General features: G+C 40.9%; 1 protein-coding gene across 11 annotated transcripts in view; it reads right to left on the bottom strand.

Annotated features, from left to right (window-relative positions):
- Positions 1-20,967, bottom strand: part of CCDC148 (coiled-coil domain containing 148) — a 78,129-nt gene that overhangs the window by 8,752 nt on the left and 48,410 nt on the right. For 7 of the 11 annotated variants that reach the window (XM_075092691.1, XM_075092687.1, XM_075092694.1 and 4 more), the window contains 2 exons: positions 11,892-12,032; positions 4,036-4,154 (listed from right to left, as the gene is read on the bottom strand). In XM_075092691.1, coding sequence (XP_074948792.1) covers positions 4,036-4,154; positions 11,892-12,032 — 260 coding nt within the window. The remainder of the gene's footprint in view (positions 1-4,035; positions 4,155-11,891; positions 12,033-20,967) is intronic. The other 4 variants (XM_075092693.1, XM_075092692.1, XM_075092697.1 and 1 more) reach the window with 1 other exon arrangement.

Raw genomic sequence — 20,967 nt, 5'->3', positions numbered from 1 at the left:
TGCACCGTGCAGCTGGGATGGAAAGTGTTTTACACGCTAATTTGAACGCTTCAGAAGTAGCCACCGGCTCCCAGGACAGAACTGATGGGCCAGATCCTCTGCTAATTTACGCCACAACTGCAGTCAGAGCGCACTGTGGCTGTGCGGAGGTGCACAGCCTGACCCAGCCCTCAGCTCTGAAGACATTCTTAAACATAAGCACAAGCTTGAAGCAAAGCTGCTGCGAGCATCAACTCCACCAACAGCCCTCTTGCCTGCCCAGCTTTATGAATGGCTTCAACACCCACTATTTGTCCACAGTTTTTTCTGGCTCTTTCTGTCCTGCGTCCCTTCAACGTGCAGCAGCTACTGGGGCGAGCGGGAGGGTCTCCGGGAGTTGGCGAGAGCTGTGCTTCAGGAAGGGGAAAGCCTTGAGGTGGGGCAAGAGGGGAGAGGGGAAAGGCTGTCCGCATGCATTGCCAGCAAGGTGCTGCTGCAGAGAGCACAAGGGAAGGGGAAGACACGATTCGGAAGCACCTTCACCCCGGTGTGTGATGAACAGAGCTGTGTGGCAAGCAGCTGCCACTGCGCTGTGTCTGACAGTCAGATAAGATTCTTGCCAAGAGCAATCCTTTCCTTCTGACTCTCCCTCCCTGCCCTTTGAATTCAGGGCCAGGACTGGCAGCAGTACAGGTGCTGGGTTAAAATGCTTGCAAATGTTTCCCACTCACTGCCGCACTGGAGAACAGGACCGTGCCAGGTAGTGAGTGAAAATATTTGTACAATTTCATGTGAATTTAATTCTCACCCTGCAACACTAATGAAAAGCTGGGTTTTGTTTTTTTTTTTTTTTGGGGGGGGGGGAATATGTTCTTTTAGAATATTTTTTGTATGTTTAATCCATTCCATACCTAAGGGACCCAATGGAGGACCTGACTGAAAGTCACTGCATAGATTAAAAAAGGGAGGAGTGGACTTTTTGCAACAGACAAACATCTGCCCTTTTGGATGCCAATTCTTGAAGCACAATAAGACTTAAATAATGCAGTTTGTAGTTCTTGATACCATATTAAAAGAGAGCTTGTAATTCAGTGTCCTAGAGCCACAGGCACATAGACCTAACAAGACATTTAGAATAGCTGAATGCGTGATCCCATGTATGTAGAAAGGACCAACTCCAGTAGATGTACACCCAATGCTGAAATCTCTACTTTTGATGGGCCACATGCAAAATTATTTTGCCAACACTAACTTCTTACCCCTGAAGTAGTCCCACCAGCTACCCCAGCTTAATGGGGTTAAGTCCTGCTGAATGCCAGTAAGGAGTACGCACAACATTCATCTAGTACCTGCTGTGTTTCTGGAGCATTTCTCTCTCTGGAGCTGTCATCTACTAAACCTTTAATATTTATCAAAAAAAGGGATCAGAACTCTCTGCTTTCCTCTCCAAATGTGGCCAGCCCAGACATTTTATGATACACGCCAGTAATTAGTTCTTGTCCAGACAGTTTTAGTCTCAGGTTCTTAGCCTGAAGGAGTTCAAATCTGTGCTTTCTGCATTATCAGCAAGCATCACAACCAGCAAGAATATACCATAGTCTAGGTAAGGGCACCTCCACCCCTGTTTTAATAGCTGGACCACTGTCAGGAAACAATACAGAATGAATGGGAGTAGAAGAAAGCAAAAAAGGAATATGATTTTTGCCTGCTTGTTGGGGCATTTGACAGGATCTGGGCAGACCCAGGCTCTTACCCCAGCCCTTGTGATTTTTTTAAACACTGTTTTACAGATTTGGTATGAAATGACTGTTGAATGAAAAAATAATAGGGAATAGATATTGTGTGTGGAACAGAAATCACAGCACAACCCCTTTCCCCTCCCCCATGTTTCTGAATGCAGATAGCATTGCTTATTAGGATTTTGTGTTGAACTCACTACTCTCACCATCTTTTACTTGATCAGCATCTGTGGGAACTTACATAAACTTAAACCCACTGCGGTTCAGGCAAGTGCTGGGTAGCCAGCCAGCTACTCTGAAGACAACCGTTCCAAGACATGCACACAACAAAACTGCAGCTACCTGGGAACTTCCAGGACAAAAAATGAAATGTCCAATCAGTTAAATGTCTCCACTGTCAGGTAGTCACTAAGCAGAGGAGCTGTAGAAAGCAAATTTGGACTTAGTCACTTGAAATTCTACATCCAGTTTCAGGTGCCTTTAATCCTTTTCTTTGACCTGGTCATAGCTCCTGCTATCCACGATCTCAGTTACAAAGGGAGACCTGAATAGAGCACCACAGTGACTCTGTGATAATAATTTTCTTTGTTATAAACCTGATTACTTAATTTTGAAATTAATTTTCAAAGCCATTTAGGATAACAGCAGACCATTTTTTTAATGTCTTATTGTACCTATTGGAAGCTCAGTGCACTATCCAGGCCATATCTTGTACTTGGAATAGTCAGTCAGCTCACAATCCAAAAATCTTTCCTTTCCCCAACAAGCCTGACAACATGTCAGATCAGAACTGTGGTACCGGCCTGTGCCGTCTTTCATGATCAGTTCTGCAAAGACTCAAACCCAATTTATGTGCTGCAACAGGTGAAACATATAACAATACTATTAGTTCCTACAGGACCGCAGTTCTGCACTGTGAAATCATTATGCCAGTGTGTCTACCTTAATTCAGTACAGTACGTATTTTAAAATGCCTTACACCATGCTTGTAGCACTACGCTGCCTAATAACAGTAGCATCTCTGCCCTTCTTTGATTAATGTTTCTGAAGGCTTTGAAGATGAAAAGCATTAAGTAATTTCAAAGAATTATTAATCTCCATAAACAGTAAGCATTTTTCTTTGAACTGTTTTATTTTGTACAGTACACCAATTCTGGGAAACATAATGCTAAGCATTTGCCGACTTTTGATTCATAATAGCCCGAAGGTGTGATTATTTCCCTCCTGCATACCTCAGTGAACTGTGCCATTTCCTTATATTTTATTCTGCAACGTTTATTAGCATAAGGAAAGAACATTCCCCAGGTGCATGGCACAGTGCAGTACACAGGTTTAAAGAGAAGTCATTTTTTTCCTGATCAGTTCTGCTGAAAACTCAGTAATTCAAGCATGTATGTTTCTTTTGCTATGAGCTAAAAATCATTGCAGGTATGTTTAAGGAAAGGTATAGATATATTTGCAGCATAAGGATACATGCATTTACATTTAGCTGCCAGCAAGGCACTGCAACGAAGTAAGATCGAAGTAGTGTTTCCCACAGAATGCTTGAGACAAAGTTTAATATTCTAATGCCAATGGTACTTTAACCCTATTTTAATTACATTTCTGGTTCATGCAATTCGGTGGCTCCTTCTATATAAAAAAAGTAAGCCTGCAATTTGAGAGCAGTTATAGCCAGACTACATACAGGGTTTTTTTACACTCCTCTGTAACAGAGGAATTCCTCTGAAATCAAGTATTCCTTCAACAGGTCATCAAGGGGCATATTCTGCAACAAAGACTGGGCAAGGATTCAAGTGTTAACAGACTAAAGTCCTAAATTACATCAAACAGGTGAAGAGCATCTACAGCTAGATGCATAGTTCAAGACCCTCTAAAAGAATAATAAATATCTTCGAGCCTGTTAAGTGCTTAATGTGCTCCTCTCACTTGCCTCTGAAACAAAACAAACCTGATTATAAATAATTTTGCAAAGTGGGAATGTAGAAGGTCTATTGCCCAGCTACAATTAAAAAAATCACAAAGGGACTGTTTTTAATACGTGTACCCTATCCTGATTACAACAGTTTCACACATATAGAGGTCTAAAACTTCGATGGATATTAATTAATTCAAATTAACAAATAAATTGCATCCAAGATACAATCATGATGCAACCTTGGTGTATATACTGGGCTAACTGCCAAACAGGAAGGGAAAAAAAAAAAAAAAGACTTATGTCCATTTACTCTAATTTAGAAAGTTGGGAGATCAAAGCAAATTAGATTATAAGAAATTCCTATTGATATTACATATATTCACATTTAATTTCTTTTACCTTTCTCTGTCCTTAACTGCTTGTTCAGCCATTAATTTTCTTAATTCCTCCAAATGTTGTAGATCTTTCTCTTCCTGCACTTGCCACTTGAGCTGTTTCTCAGCCCAGTACTTTTTCACCTAGAGTTTGAACAAATTCAGTAAACAAAATAACAATTGTTCACAAGTCAAGGTAGTGAGAAGAAAAAAAGAAAAGCATTAGGTTGAAAATCCAATTTTGATCTTTTTAGAATAAAATTTATATTTTAGAACAGTACAGGCTGACAAAAGATTTACTAGGAGAACAAGAGAGTGTGGAGCCCCCACAACAGAACTAGTAAAATCAGACTGTGGACACTAATTTGAATATAATTTTCAACTGCAAACTGAAGACTACCACACTCATTTTCCTAGTGCTTTCCTACTCTGCCATCAAAACCTTCGACTATGCTGCTCAAGTGAGCAAACGTTCCTTGAGTTAAAATGTCCTAGGTTAGCTCAAACGGCTGGACCCACGCCAGCCAGTCCATTCCGCTGAGGTGGAGAGCCCGCTGAGGAACAGGAAGAAGCCTATGAGTGGTACTCAGGGAAGAAAGACAGACCTCAAGCAAGATGGTGAAACCAGAGCAGGGAAGCTTATCTGGAAAGATGAGGTTTTTTGCATGCAAAATGAGGAACTGGATTTTAATGTAAATATTGCTGAAGTGAGACTCTGAATTATTCATTTGAATAAATTCTACAGGATTCCACTTTTAAAACCAGGGCAGTTCTTCAAAGCAACTGGTGAAATTCGCAACCAGTTTGTAATGTAATTCCCATCCTTGCCATAACACACAGGTCACAGAATCATAAAATAGTTTAGGTTGGAAAAGACCCTTAAGATCACTGAGTTCAACCGTTAACCTAACACTGCCAAGTCCACACCTAAATCATGTTCCAAAGCACCACGTCTACACAGCTTTTAAATACCTCCAGGATGGTGACTCCCTCATCTCTCTGGGCAGCCTGTGCCAGTGCCTGACCACTCTTGCAGGGAAGAAATAGTTCCTAATATCCAACCTAAACCTGCCCTGATGCACCTTGGGGCTGTTTCCTCTCGTCCTGTCACTGGTGACTTGGGCGCAGAGACCAACCCCCCATCACTCCAGCCCCTCTCAGGCAGCTGCAGAGAGCGAGAAGGGCTCCCCTCAGCCCCCTCTTCTCCAGGCTAAACCCCCCCAGCTCCCTCAGCCGCCCCCCAGCACACTTGTGCTCCAGACCCTGCCCCAGCCCCGCTGCCCTTCTCTGGACACATTCCAGCACCTCAAGGCCCTTCTTGTCCCGAGGGGCCCAAACCTGAGCTCAGCATTCGAGGTGGGGCTTCACCAGTACCGAGCACAGGGGCCCCATCCCTGCCCTGCTCCTGCTGGCCACACCAGTGCTGACACAAGCCCGGGGGCTGGTGGCCTCCTTGGCCACCTGGGCACTGCTGGCTCATGCCCAGCTGGCTGTCAGCCAGCACCTTAACAGTACCTTAAGGAGGAAACTGCTGCAGTGGTACACCTCCCAGATTTTCGAATGGCAACTCAACCGAACCTCACAAGCCACCAACCAGCTTGGAAAGCTGATAGAGCAGGTTTTATTAGACACAACAAGAAGAAACACCTTCTCATCTGGCTGACTTCAGATATTTTTTTTTTTAACACAATTTTCAAGAACATTTGAATTACACTGAAATTCAGGAGCATGATGCCAATGCTGCATTCCTAAGCTAATGTTCGGTGAGCCTGTGCAGGTACTGGTCACAAATGCTGGAGCCACTACAACACAGGGTTTGCAGGGATCTCAGGAGGTCATCCAACCCACACAGTAGTATCAGCATCAATTAAATCATTCCCGCCTAGGTAAGACACCCCTGAAATACAAATGCATTTACTTTGCTTCTGAGATAGCTATTACTGTTAATTTTCACCAAAAAATGAATGCCAGCAGTACTGCTCCTAACAAGCGATCAGTTAGGTATAAAGCGTAATATTTGTAATATGGTACAAGGTCAGCAGCAACTGCAGTACAGACAACTCTCTAGCCCTTTTATTTTTCAGCTACATTTACAATAAGCTGTTACCTATCACTTTCACAGAGATAAGCCTCTCTCACTCCAGACACCTGGTACGGGCACAGAACTTCAAATGCCTCTCCTGTAATAGGAAAAAAAAAAAAGCCATTCTACTTGCAGAGCAAAATGCAGGGAACGTCCTCCTGTAAATCTTGCTCTGCAATCCAACAGCAGCACAGCAACATCTCCTGTTGATGCTACACGCAAACGAGGGCCCAGGGCTGACATCAAGCAAGGCTTTCAGGAACCAGTGACCGCAGGCTGTATTAATGCTGATGATAGCACACAGCAATTTCACAAAGGACAAGAAACCGTTCCCTGGGGAACGGCAAGCAGAGAGCACCATGAATGGTGTAGCCAAACAAGCGCCTCACCCCAAATTCGAGTGCCACCGACCAAGAGGGTGCCTCCACTCCTCCTGCAACACATCAGCTCAGTGCACAGCAGCAGTCAAAAGGCAAATCAAATGTGTCTAGTGTCAGTACATGGTACAAAAGGAATAGGAAAACCCAGAAAATATGTTTGTAGTTCCCCCATGCAGTTCTGATCCCTCCATCTCAGAAAGGAACATTTTCATATGGAAGAAGAGAAACAGTGGTGATCAAAGGTCCATTTTGTTCATATGAGTGTTCATACAGGCCCTGTAGGAACAGGACGGGTCTATTCAGATGGAGAAGTAACAGTTTATGGGGGTTCTGAAAAGAATCCTACAAATTCACAAGTGTCACAAAAAGGCTAGATGGAGACCGATTCTGTCTCTCCAACATGAGAGCTAGGAGGCTTCAGCTCACACTAGCAAGAGTCAGATTTGGAACAAAGAGGTGAGACGGCTCTCCATGCAGAGGGTGGAAGGCTGGTGGAGCTCCTCACTGATGGATGCGGCAAGTTCACACGTGCTTCAGGAAAACTGGGCAACTGCCCAAAGAGAACACCCCTGGGGAAGGGTTACTAAATTAACAAACCACATCAGCATCAGGGAACAGATGGAGACAGAGAAAGTACCTGGGAGAGAGCGAAATTATTGTATGTGTTTCCTCTATTGTTACAGCCACTGCTGGAGACAAAATACAGGGCTGGGCGGGCTCCTGGCTGGTGCCAGCGCAGCCCTTCTCCCCACCACCCATGGGACCTCAGCTGCTCACTGCAAAACTCAGTGCTAGGGGCTAGGGCTAACCTCACTCCGCGGCTTAGTGAAAACCATGCATTCTTTGGAGGATTTACAGCGATACCGAATGTATGCAAATGATGACCGTTAATATAGAATAGAAAGAACAAAGAGAAGGAGAAGACATATAAAATCACAAGATTTTAAAATAAGCACTAATAGACAAATTATATATTAGGACAAAAAGCCCTTTAGTTTACCTAATTTCAGGAACTAATTTTCAGGAAAGGGTTTAGACATCTGTAGATAGGATCCTGTGTGTGAACATCAGTTCAAAGACAGGGTGTATTCAGGCCACTACACTCCTCATTATGTTAATAATATGAAACAGTTCAACCTACGTAAGGCGATTGGATATGATCTCAATTCCTCCACTCAGTCTGTGAAAGGTATCATTATGCTTATTGGCAACACGATGCTCCAGCTGTTTCTTGTATCCTCTTGCCTATGGAAAACGCCAGCACACCTCAGTATAAAACCTCCTGTATTTCCTGATCTTGCAGCCTCTTGCTCTAACTGAAGCTAAGCTCACATTTCCTGCCTGCTCCAGTTATTAACACACAATAAACACAACACATAATGATACAACCCCTATTCCATGTAATCTCCAACAGGTATCATGTATTTTCTTTTTTGCATTATACTAAGTACTCTGCTGTCCCAACAAGACGACTTAGGATGACGTGGTAGGTCTACAAGGGTCAGCACTCTTGCAATTCCTTTCTGTTGTACTTCTCACACTTTCATTTCCACTTCCCACCCCACATTCCACATGCAGGTACCAGCAGAGAAAGACAAGCTGGGACACAGAAATAATGACATACCCTGATGTACTTCCAAATCAGAAACCAAAAGAATAGCGAGATAACGCCATGGTGCTTCCTACCACCTCAGGGCAGACTGAGAAACCCCTTAATTCTTTAGACCTAACAGACTACTTGGCAATCGCTACAACAAACAGAAAGAGAAAAGCTACAAAATTCACTAAAAACTACTACTTCCAGCAAAATAAAGATAGTGTTTACCTTGAAAATCAAGATGGAGTTTTTGAACAGGCTATTTATGACAGAAGCACATGACAGTGCTGCCACTTGTAATTCACTGACAGAACAGTATTATGTTTCTAAAATTTAAAATACAGCTGGAAAAATAGAGACTAGAAGCTTTACAGAAAGATGCAAAACCCTAAGAAAATCTTAAGAATTTTAATAATCTAACAAAATGTTAGTTATAAAATTAATTATAAAAACCAATTAATTTATACCTCAATAATTGGTTGATTTTGCAATTAAATGCATGAAGTTCCTGTGAAGGTCCGACACCTTATCCTATCTCTCAAAATATAGGTAATTTCTTACAATGAAATTTACTTATGGAATCATCTTGCAAAGGAAAAGCTCCAAAAAATAGCAATAAAAATAATTTCTGTATCATCCACTGAACTATATAGAATTTAAGCCTCTTTTGGAGATTTCAGTTGAAATTGCAGTCAAAATACCATACTTTTTGTATGATTGACTTTGTGCAGAAAAACCTTTAACTATCATGATTCAGAATAAAACAGGTCTTCCCAACAGTGCTTGTATTTCAGAATTCCCAACCTATAAGCCAACAATTTCTTTATATAGGCTATTTTTTATACATGAAGGGCATGAAAACAAGGACAGCTATAACCATATTTCTTAGAATGATTTCATTTAATATTATTTGGAATACTTATATATTATATATGAAGTAAAACTCCCTCTTTTGCAATTATTCCCTTTCTGTATTCCATATTTAAATATATAGGAAAAAAATCTGATCTGCAGTCCAACAGAGGAAAAATAGCATTGTTATTTAAGATTTCACGTCATTTCACCCATTCTCAGGTTTGGAAGCACTTGCCATACCCTGCCTAGGTTACAAACTAGGTAGAGTGTGAGCATTTCTTTTACACTAATCACAGATATTTTAAATATTCTTCTAGCTGCCACAGAACATTCACCAGAAAAGCAGCCACAGTATAAGGTTAGAAGCCCTTTTTAAGGATCTAAGATGTAATACACTCAAATGAAACATATGACTGCTGACCTCAAACAGCTGCTATTCCATCTGTGCATAGACAGAGGGCTGATCTATATAGACGTTACATGTAGGCCAGAGAAAAGTAGGAAGTTTGCACAACTGAAGTGTTCACACATAAAATGAACATTGCTGGTGGTTAGGTCAACACAGCTTCACCAAGCCTTGTCCCTTCCTGGTGGTTTCAGAGCCACCTGCCACTGTAAACACAGTGTGAGTAAAGACAAGCAGAACAAGCTGTAACAAAATGAAAAGCAACAATGAAGTTTCTCATAACCTAAGCAGCAACTGATCATTAAATACAGGCTGCCCCTCTCCCCGTACCTCCGATACCTCCCCATGCCCCTTCTAGACGGGTGGATTCCATCCATTCCATTTTATGACTTTAAATCCAGCAAGTAAGAACAGTAACAACATATCAACCAAGAACAAACACCAGTGAATTTTGGTGTTGTCCTATGCAGGGACAGGAGTTGGACTCGAAAATACTTGCAGGTCCGTTCCAACTCAGGACATCTATGATTTCTTCAAAATACACAGAACAGAAAGAGTAGCATCTCTTTAAAGTGACTTTCAGACAATTAGCTGCAATTTTGCTAACTACATGATATAGCATAGTTTAACAGAAAGATTGTGCTCTGCCAAGAATGTGTATTTAATCTTTAGGATAAACTGCAGAAAAAGAATGAAATCAGATGACCAATATAAGTAGACACTTCTTCAGCTAGAGAAGAAACTGGCTATATGCAATATGCAAATGTAGCCATGACAAAGAAGAATAACCTCACAAATAAAACAAAAATCAATTTGAAATTAGGCAGCTTTTCAAATGTTGGCTCTGGGGACTTGCAGTGAAGAGAAGTAACGAGGAGATAACAGTCTCTATCTGGAGACAAGAAGGCTTCAGCAGCTTCAGCTTCTTTTTTCCAGGTAGCACTTCCAGTCAAGTGCTGCTTTGCAGAATTGTTGATATAACCAAATTCAAAGGTTATGCAAACTACCACCATGAACACAATAAGCTGCAAGAAGCCTCTGCTCTTGACCTGTCTGACATGGCAGAAAGACTTATTTCTTTGGACAAAGCAAGGAAAAGATATCTGAGTGCTAGAGGCATAGATAGGGAAAATCCAAGTAACATAGGACTGTTTTCATTCTTCTGCGAAGGCAGTTAGTTTCATCTGCCTGTGAGTAATTTATTTTGCTCCATTATAAATTTCTTTTCTGCTTTTAGTAAGTGTTGTAAACTGTTTTAGTAACAACTTGATCAAATTGCTCTAAGTATGGATAGTTTTGTGTTTGGGTTTTTTTCCCTGCAAGGAATATCAGTACAATAGACACCTCTACCAACATGAGAATCCATCAAATTATAGTGTGTCTAACTGGCCACATTGTAGTCCCATCAGCAGACATTTGGTCCCAATAAGGCATGTTACACAGAAATAAAGACACAAAGGCAAAATCTAGAGAGAAACACAACATACATAAAAATTTTGTTTTCTTTTGTCTTTTGCACAAGCTTTCTGTTGTGTGACACACTGATGTCACTAAAGCATTCATCTACATCATGAAAATGCTCTATTTGGATCAGTTTAGCTCTGTTTTCTTAACTCTGCTTCTAACGGGCATGTTGTAAGAGCCCAGATTTTAGTGACCCTTCTTGAAAACATGTTAGCATGAGTAGTCCCATTAAAGAGACTATCTACTTACCAGCATTTGAAAGACAAAGCAATAAGAATTTATTACATTCTCCGACTTTTTTCCAGAAATAATCATGCAGTCTTAAATACACCACAGGTGAGTTGGACTCTAAGCATGCCAGATTTTAGTACAAAAAATAATCAGAAAAGGAGGTAAAGTTCTATTAAAACAACCCCCTGGATTTTTGCAATATCATCCAAATAAAAAGGTCAACACAAATACACATGTGACACACCTTGATTTTCTCAAAGCATTGCATTCACTAGAGTGGATTTCTGATTTTCTATTAAGCTGAAGTTTAGACTTATGCATCAAAGCAATTTCCCAAGTAGTTGGTCACCACATAAGTACTTCAAAAAAATGTAACACAGACTTCTGATACCCTGAAATAGTTAACGTCACCACTGTGCTTCAGGCCCACTTTTAAGGTCCTTGTGCTGCAAAGTGCAGTGCGCTATCTTGCAGACAATATACTGTAAGGCTCCTTTGCTGCATTGCAGCACACTTAACTGCAGCATTGGAAGCTTTCGTAGTCGTTGCCACATTGCTAAAAATCACAAATCTGTAAGAGTTAGAAATGCAGTAGTGCCTCTGTGTTGATTTTTGTGACATGGAGATAGTCCGGCACTTATGTGTGTACATAATTTTTTTTCTAGAAACGTAATGAAGTAACATAACTGGTGTGTAAGAGCAGGCAGCTTTGAAGCTAAAATGGACAGTAGCAAGACTCAACTAACCATTTGCTCATCTCCATACTAAATACTTTACAAGAACACAAGGTAGTGAGATCTGTTAAAGATTTTAAAGGCAATTGTGCACACTAACATATGCAAAAACATATAAGAGTTTCTCATACTTTTTCTTTCTCCTGAGCTCTGCGAATCATTTCTTGTTCTTTCTGTAGCCTGTCTTTCTCATCTTCCTTTTCTTTTCTTCTGGCAGCTACAGCAGCTTCTAGTTTAGCAGCCTCTTCCTGCTGTGCTTTCCACTGTAGAACCTGGAAGAAACGGTTGAAAAGATGGTCCTGCAGCAGACTTGTGCAATACTGTGATCCTGCCAAGCTGAGACTGGGAAGGAAACCCATGTAATCCATTTACAAACTAAGATTTATAACCTTATCAGCAATACGTAATCATTTAGTAAGCACCACCTTTCCTCATGTTAATGTGCAATTCACAGCTGACTGGCGTAATATGCAATAAAATCACCTATGAAAAGATTTTAGGCAAAATTACCAAAAGCATCTTGGTAACTTCAGATATTGAATTCCCCTTCAGCCCTTAGACTTTCAATAACACGTAAATTTCTTAACAAACCCATGAATGAATGAGACCAACGCTAACAGACCAGAGCCCGCTCGCATCCTTCAACTCAGGCATTTCTGTAACAGCACTTAGCTTCCAACTAGGACTCTGCGGAAATCAATGGACTGCAGTGACAGAGACTTCACCTTTTGTCAGCTTTCCAACCATGCAAGATTAGTCTAGGATCCCTGCCACCTGGTTCAAGGGTCATGACCAGTGCCTAGAATGGTCTTGCACACACGACATCCTGCTCTTCTGTGGGAAGAGAGGAACCAGCTGCAGCTCCGCTGCCCGGCAGCCTCCCGGGCACAGCAGGAACCGGCTCCCCAGCCCCTCTCGGTACAGGGTCTGCTGCACTTCTTAACAAAGCGTGTCAGGGGCGGGATGGATCACTTAGCTCAACGTGCCAAAAATCACTCTTGGCATGTTCCCGACACACTGCATTGGTTAAACAGGACAACATGCCCTCAGTAACTGGTAACGTATTGAGACTTATGGTCAGTGTTCTTGAGCACACTGTTCTCAGTCAGTGGGGATCCCTGATTTACCTTGGTGCTGTCAAGAGCAGTTGCATGCTCATCTGTTTCACGCTGGTTTCAATAGGATTAACAATGTCTCCTTTTTGCAATGGATTTGTCAAGTGCTAACAGAACTCTGTATTCCTCAAAGGAACAAGCATTTAAGCCATTTTTCATCTGGTTTTCTATACTACAATAAGTACTTTAATACTAAGATATTAAAATACTTTACTTGTATTTTTTCCACCTCTACTACATTTCACTAGCTGTGTGCACAGACTCTGTTAATTCTTCTGTCCTGTGCTTGTGAAACGTTTTGGTTCACAAATCCAGCGCTCCCTGTGATCCAGGGTTCTCAGCAAGTTGCATCTCCGAGGGATGCCGTGTTTGCCCTGCTTCTTTGCTTAAATAACAATTATATTTTGTTCTTTGCAAGAGTCCCAAAAGACTAAACACTGCTATGACTTTTCATGTAGTGCAGGCAAAGTAACAACATGAAAATAACATCAAATTTTACAGTGCTTGTAAAATTAAACTCTCTCTTTATTAACAGATTCAAAGATAGCTTGTTAAAGAGAGAGTCTGCCTGTAACAAAGGCTATATGCACACAGACTAACCAACAGTTACTTCTGCCTCCTGCAACCTGAGTTTATCTTTAAAAGTCCAGTGCAGTTTGCTACCATACCCAAGCATTAACTGGTGTTTTTTCCATGTTTTTAATAAAACTACTGAGTTCTGGGGTTCTTCAAGCAACTTTCATTTACACTGTTATTCTCTTGGAGTACATACAACTTTTCCCAGCTTCAACTCCATTCCCAAAGTTAATAATTATTATTTAGCTGAGCATTAAACTCTTTTTAACCTCTTTTCTTCCATTCCTGTAACTAATTCTCAGTGGATGCCTGTTCATAACTGTATTTTACCTTGTGAAATCTCCTTTCTCTGCTTTCTAGGGGAAAAAAAAAAGCTATGAAGCAGCCATCTTCACCAAATAAATGTTTTACAGGAAGAGAGCAAAGGGCCAAGTCAGAAATTATCCTCGTGACTGGGATGGGCAGTGAGAAAAAGGCACAAGGTTCTGAAAACCCAAACCTCCCTACTTCTCTCCCTCTCCACCTTACTTGGACAATACTGCTAATTATTTTATGGGACAGGTGGCTAGAAACGGGGATAAGTTTATCTGTGCTACAAGACACCCAGTGTGTCTTTTTGTGTGTGAATGAACGTCAAAAAAAGTAGTGGGATGGTTTGCAAGGAGGGAATGTAAACACGTGCACATAGAAACTGCAGTTGGCATGGATGCTTGCAACATGCAAGAGGATCAATTAGGGTACATATATGCAAACTGCACATCTCCATATGTATTTGAGTGTGCAGTAATGTAATGGCAGACAGCACAGAAACAGCTATTTTTCTTTTAGCAATTCTTCCAAAAATTATTTCAGACTGGAATTGAAACTTCTACAGTATGGAAAGAAAAATTTAAAATGTTACTGCAGTGTTCCTTAGCACAGATGTTACTCTTTATATATGATCTTTCTCCTCAAAATTTTGAAAGTGTTCCCCTAACAGGATCTCAAAAAAAATAGTATTATTAATAATAAATAATATGTGGTAGTGCTGCTTTGCAAGTGGTAAAACTATCCTTTAATACCTAAAAAGAAAAGAGCACCGCCCCCGCCACCCCCTCAGATCCTTTAACCTGCCAGTCTCTGTAAGAACTGGGGAGCACACTGAGCACTTGTGGGACACACAGAGCACCTTCTCCCACCGCCCCTCAATTTTCCATCAGTTAAAAATGACATATTAAAATAAATAATCCTTAGACATAAGTACTGTAATATAACTAGCTCTAAGCATCTGCATTAAATAATTTCATTTTTTCAGAAAAGAGAACTAAATACGACTGGTCCCACTTGAATATATCCTGCATACGAATCGCTTACCTTAATTCCCTCAAAGCAGGTTATTAAAAGTAGTACTGGGCAAAAATTTTTGCTCAGTACTAGGTTTCCCCTCCATGAATATCATACTTTTTGTCATCCCAAATACACTAATGAATTCAAGCAGTATGTTCCAAATAGCTTCCAAATTTTTACTTAATGACTTGATTAATCAAGACTGCCACATCTCAGCATAAATACCTTGAGCCCTGTTACCCAGGCTGTGGGAGATCCACATTTAATTCTTTATTCTGTAAACAGGAATATGAAGCTGTGTTTATGGTTAAAATTATTTCAGGCTGCAGAAAACAGGATTAGAGCAGCTGCAGTTGGACAGGACTTCTCAAGACCACCTAGGCTGCCCCCCCTGCTCAAGCAGGGTCAGCTACAGCTGGTTACCCAGGACCATGTCAAATCAAGGTTAAATATCCTCAAAGGGTGGAGGCTCCACAATTTCTCTGGGGAACATGTTCTAGCGTTCATCCACCCTCTCAGTAGAGAAGTGACGGATAAAATGGAATTTCAGGTGTTTCAGTTTGTGCCCGTTGCTTTTCACCCTGTCTCTGGGCGCCTCTGACAAAAGCCTGGCTCCACCCTCTTGGCACCCTCCCTACAGGTATTTATCTGCATTGGTGAGATCCCCCTCAGCCTCCCCTTCTCCAGGCTGAACAGTGCCAGCTCTCTCCACCTTTGCTCATAGGAGAGGTGCTCCAGACCCTTCTTTCACTGGACTCGCTCCAGTAAGAAAGAAATAATGAAACAGTTTGAGGCAGGGACCTGTATCTGGCTGTCCTCAAAATTAAAAATAACATCCTCATTTCTAGACTAACTTGAACCAGGGTCTTCCCATTCCCTGACATTGTAGCCGTTCCACTTGAAAAATCACCAAGAGCAGCGGCATCTCTCTTCCAGTGTCCAGACATTCACTTGGGAATGTCTTCTCTGCTGTCCACTGTCTTTCAGATGATGGAAGATTTAAGCAAGTTCCAAGAAAAAGAATCAGGCATTTAGCTATGTTTTTAGGCATAACAGAAATGCATTTTCTTGAGGAATATGTAAAGCAAGGATTCACAATGTAGTTCAGCATAGGGGCACTACCAAAAAGGCAGGAAAGAAGCAGGTAAGAGGATCTAACACACTTTCTTGGGAGAGTTGTCTTAACTCTCCCAAGTTCTGAAGAGAGCCACTGAAGGTGGGGAACAGTCTAGTATGAGGAGCAAGATGTATTCAGACCTCTATTTCAGGGTTTTCTAGAGTTCTGATGCTGACAAGTTCAGCACTAGACGGGGTCTAAACAGTTTGCTTAGCTTGGCAAGAATGAATGGATAAATGAGAACTTAAGCAAAAAATTGCCATGTAGCAGAGGTTTATTAGATGGATCCTACAGAGGAAGCCAGCAGGTCTGGGCCTGTCTCATGAAGAGGGGATGACAAACTGGTTGGTTCTAAGCCATATAGGAATAAGAATACCACCAGTGGGCAAAGAAATCCATAGCAGCTTTGCATCCTGAAGCAATCAAGTTGCAAGGGAAGTGTCAGCAGAAGAATGTGTATCACACTTAATGAAAACATCCAATTGCAGTTTCCTGCCATCCGTCTAAACAGAAACATGAAACAATACTAAAAATAGAATGAGGATTACATGAGATGACCAGACTATCAGCTAAGAGACTTCGAGGGAAGGCATCAATTTTCATAAGACCTTATTTTCTGGAGCATAGCTGTAATACCTGAATGAAACCCCCCACACGCTGCAAAACTTGAAGTACAGGGTCTTTGTCTAAATAGAAATTTTTGATTTAGCAATTTCGACAGTCTGCTCATGCATTTCAGCCGTAAAAGAATCTAAAATGCTAAATTGTTTCAGTCACTCTTCACTTGCTACACTAAAAAACGGAATGTTTTGAAAACAAACGTGGAAGAACATGCAGTCTTCTACCTCTCTTGCACTGTTTCTGAAACAGACTGAAGCAAACATATATACACCAGGCTTTAAAATCTAACAACAAATAAGAAATGAAATCTACTAAAAGTCCATTCTAGCTCCAATCTGAGTGAACTGCAGAAGCATTCAAAGACACTTTGAACTTCTGTAATAACATCACTGAGATTTTTCTGAACTGAAATGAAGTACTAATCAAACCATGTAACAGAAAGATTGCCTTTTTTTAAGCTTGTGCTTTCCTACATCTGGCTTCACGCTCCTTCCAGACTCTCCAATCATGACATATACGCCAATGTAAGCGGGCTCATGACACGATGCAGCTTAAGTTTCCTCCAAGTCTGAGAACCCTCTTGATCCTTTACTGGTCTTCACTAGATATTAATTTACCTATTAACCAGGGATCGTTTTTAGTTGTTTGATCGCAACCATTATATAGCATAGTGAGTCCATTAAATTGGTCTCAAAAAAAGCTGCAGTTAACTGATACTTCAGGGGAACTACTAACTGGAAATGGATGTCAAGAACAGAATTGGCCCAGCAAAGAGTCTGTCAAGATGACAACTGACTGAAGGAAAGCACACAACAATAAAGCAGTAGGCAGACACAGAGACTAATCCAGTCTAAAATCATCTCAAGCCTCCTTATTCATCCATTTTGATTAGCTGTTGTTTGCACGGCATACGTTACACACCGATCTCATGACAGGCCATAATCACCTTCCCTAGTTATTTTCACAGAGCTCTTCTGTTAAAGCCTTTTGATTCAAGTCAGAAATCAATATTGGGGCACAAATCTAGATTTTCAAGAGGTTTTGCACAAACAAGTGAGCATAACCAAGCATCAAATATATAACTTCATTCAGCTGACAAAACATTAATCAGGCAAAGAGGTTCCCCAGACCAAACTGATATGCCAATAATTCAGTGCATATCTCCACTACCTTCTACAGTGGCACCGACGCTGCCCTAAATCGCTGCTAAACACACCTATTTACTCAGTGGGTAGAATCTGCTTTCCATTTTTATCTAGCTAGTTTTTTTGAATACACGAGCCCATTGCCAATCAAGAAAATGGGTAAGAAAATGACAGAAGGAAAGTTTCACTGTATTATACTTTCGCACAATACCCATTTAGTCTTTTCTGTAGGCAGCATATGAAGTTAGTTTACATTATGCCTGCCCCTCCCATGTTTATCGAACTCATGCCTTTTCATTCAGGTAAAAGAAGAGTCGCTTCCTTTAAAAAATGATTCATAATTGCAACAAAAAAGGAACAACTGGTAAAACACAGAAAAGCACTGTTTGCAAAATATTGTAAAATATTGTGATTCAGTAGGTTGGCATTATGCCACGTCTTCCCCAGATGAAGAGTTAAAGCCATATAGGATAAAACGTTCTTAACAGAGCTGAGCTAAATTAAGTGTTTTATTATGCAAGAAATACCAAAAAATCAGCATTAAGCAGCTGATTCAAATGCCAATATACTTCGCTCTTTAAACCACATTCAAGCATTAAAACATCTCTCTGCTAGACAGCAGTTCTAGTCCCATGGCCTCAACTTACTTTGTGGGCCAACCTGCCTACGAAGTGGAACTTCTCAAGGGAGTACTGTGCCCAGGGGACGGCAGGGGCCAAAATGAAAAGATTCCCAAACCAGTCCCCTGTCCATATTGTCACAAGTTCAAAAATCAGGAGTTAGACCATCTTAACTCATGATAACAAAGGACATAGTGGACTGCCTTACAGAAACCCAGCCTGCATCTGTAATTACCTTGCAAGCTACACTTTACTGTGAGTTTGTACAACACACGGCACTGTCAGAACCCAAGCCTATCCGAGACCCTCTGGGCAATGCTGCAAAACAAAACAATAACGGGCAGGCAGTGAAATGGAGCATAATAGTTGAGGAACCTCTGTGGCATGCATTTCCATACTTTTAATATTTTGCGGTTTAAAAGTGACTGCCTGACGCTGGATTTCCAGCATTTCTACCACTTAAGCTTTTCAAGAAAACCCACTGTATTCATCAGGTGCTCCTCCAGAGGCAGTATGCAGACCTGAAGAACAAAAGAAAAAAATCCCGAACAATAATTCTGATTCACTGAGGCAGTAATTTGGGACCACAGAATGCACAAAAAAATTAATGTGTTCCTGATCGCATTCTTTCATTCCTACGAGTGCAAAAATCAGAAGAGCAGAGTTTACTGTGTCAACAGCAAATGTTCTGTTTAAATATTTAAAAAATTCTAGTAGTTAAACCAATATTGAAACTACACTGAAAACTGGATCCCTATTCCCTGTTTCACAAGAAGCTTACGTTTTAGCAGTACAAGCACTGCCAACGTTAAGTTCTGAAAGTTTTTAATTACAACCAGCATTTCAAGTACATTTCACAGCTCGTGTATTATTAGAGGAGCTTTTGCCAAGTGAATTATTAAATTGCTCTGCTGAACAGAATGCATACATACCTATTTTCAGTCCATTATTTCAATACTGCATATTACAATAATGTAAAGTACACTACAAACTAATTAAAGTAATAAATTAGTTCTTTCACTCTAACATCTGAATAGCAATAATGTATCTACCACATACTTAATGCTACAGATACATCTCTTTTAATGACAAAACAATTTTTGAGAGACTTTCCTTGGGAATTCCCATTAAATTAGCACATGGTAACACAGCACTATGTAAGGTTTTCTCTTTAAGCAACACTGACTTACATTATAAACAGATCTTGAAGCTGCCTAGGGTGATATGAGAGTTAGCTTCAGGCTCCTTCTAGCAGCTAAACTGCGTAGCTAGATAAATAGGAACACAGGACACTGTCTGGTATAGAGAGGGTCACGCAAGGAGTAGAATTAGCCTTTGAAAACTAAGGCAAAAATACAGTACAAACCAAAAGAACATGAAATGACTGAGAGGAACGGTGCCACAAAATGACACTGGTATTCTTGCAGGCTACACTGTGCAGATACAATAAGCTGCTAGAATTCAAATTCTAGACACGAATTCCCAATAATCATGTGATGCAGTCAGTATTGTTTGTCTTAACTAAAGGCACAAAAAGAAAATCCTCTTATATCCCCACCTTGATTCTCTCTAGCTCATTCTTTCAACCTTATAAAATGACCCAAGCCCAATATGCTTTCAGAATCTCCCCAAGTTTTATTAATCTCAAACATTTCTGCACACCTTTCCTTATTTTTGTTACAGCTTGCAGGTTTTTCTTCTTCTTTAGACTGTTCACAACTGATTCTAAGAATGCCTGGGGAAAAAATTTTAGGGCATCTCTTAAAGAAAAATATCTTCATAAATGAAGATGTTACACAGCAAAAGTAGTACTGCAAACTTTGAACGAGTAACTTGAGGAAGCATGCAACAGAATGCTGTTCCAGCACTGGCAAAAGAACCAGTATTTTCACGGTGGCATCACCACGCAACCGAAAGCAACAGCAGCTGCAGCAGTCAGGGTTGCATGGTCAGAAATGTTGAGATGTGATTACAAGGTGACTAGAGATCAAGTACTATTTTAAAGGAATTCAGTATTAAAAGAAAATCCTAAGCATAAAAAAAGGAATCACAGAATGCATCTACCCACATTTGCCACACAGTTCTCACTGGTTGCTCTGCAAAGTGCATGTGAAAGCCCAACAAGTCATAGCCATGAGTGTTGTTTCACGTGCCACAGTTGGGACAGCACAGACTCCTGAGCTCAGTGTTGTATTGTGCATGTCATCTGTGCCAAAAATTGGTATAAGTAGCAATAAAATTCCTATTGTGCGGCAAAGCTCCATGTTCAGCTACTGAAGGGACCCTCAAAACCAGAACAAGTTCAGCAGCTTTTCCACTTGTCCAGATGGAGCCTAAGTGGTCATTCAGAGCTACAAAATAAGCTCTGGAAAGGATAAGCATCAAATTGCATGGGAACCTGCACCCACTCCCCATCCATAGGATTATTCAGGCTAGAGTTCTCTAGGTCACCTACGGCTTTCCTACAGCTACTTACACTGCGCTCATTTGAAGTTCACAAGAAAGAGGAAGCTTGGAATCAACAGAGTCCAAAAGCACAGCAAGAAATGTCCACCATTCAGATAACCAGACTGATCTACTGCTATTGCCAGGACTAGCTCCTCTCCTTTCTTACCCTCCTTCCCAACCTCATTGTGTCATCATCTTCTCTACCCAGCTTTTCTGCCCTGTTTCTTGCTGAATATGGA

The sequence above is a fragment of the Phalacrocorax aristotelis genome, chromosome 5, assembly GCF_949628215.1.
Source record: "Phalacrocorax aristotelis chromosome 5, bGulAri2.1, whole genome shotgun sequence".
Lineage (NCBI taxonomy): Eukaryota > Metazoa > Chordata > Aves > Suliformes > Phalacrocoracidae > Phalacrocorax > Phalacrocorax aristotelis.
This window is presented reverse-complemented; position numbering and strand designations above follow the sequence as displayed.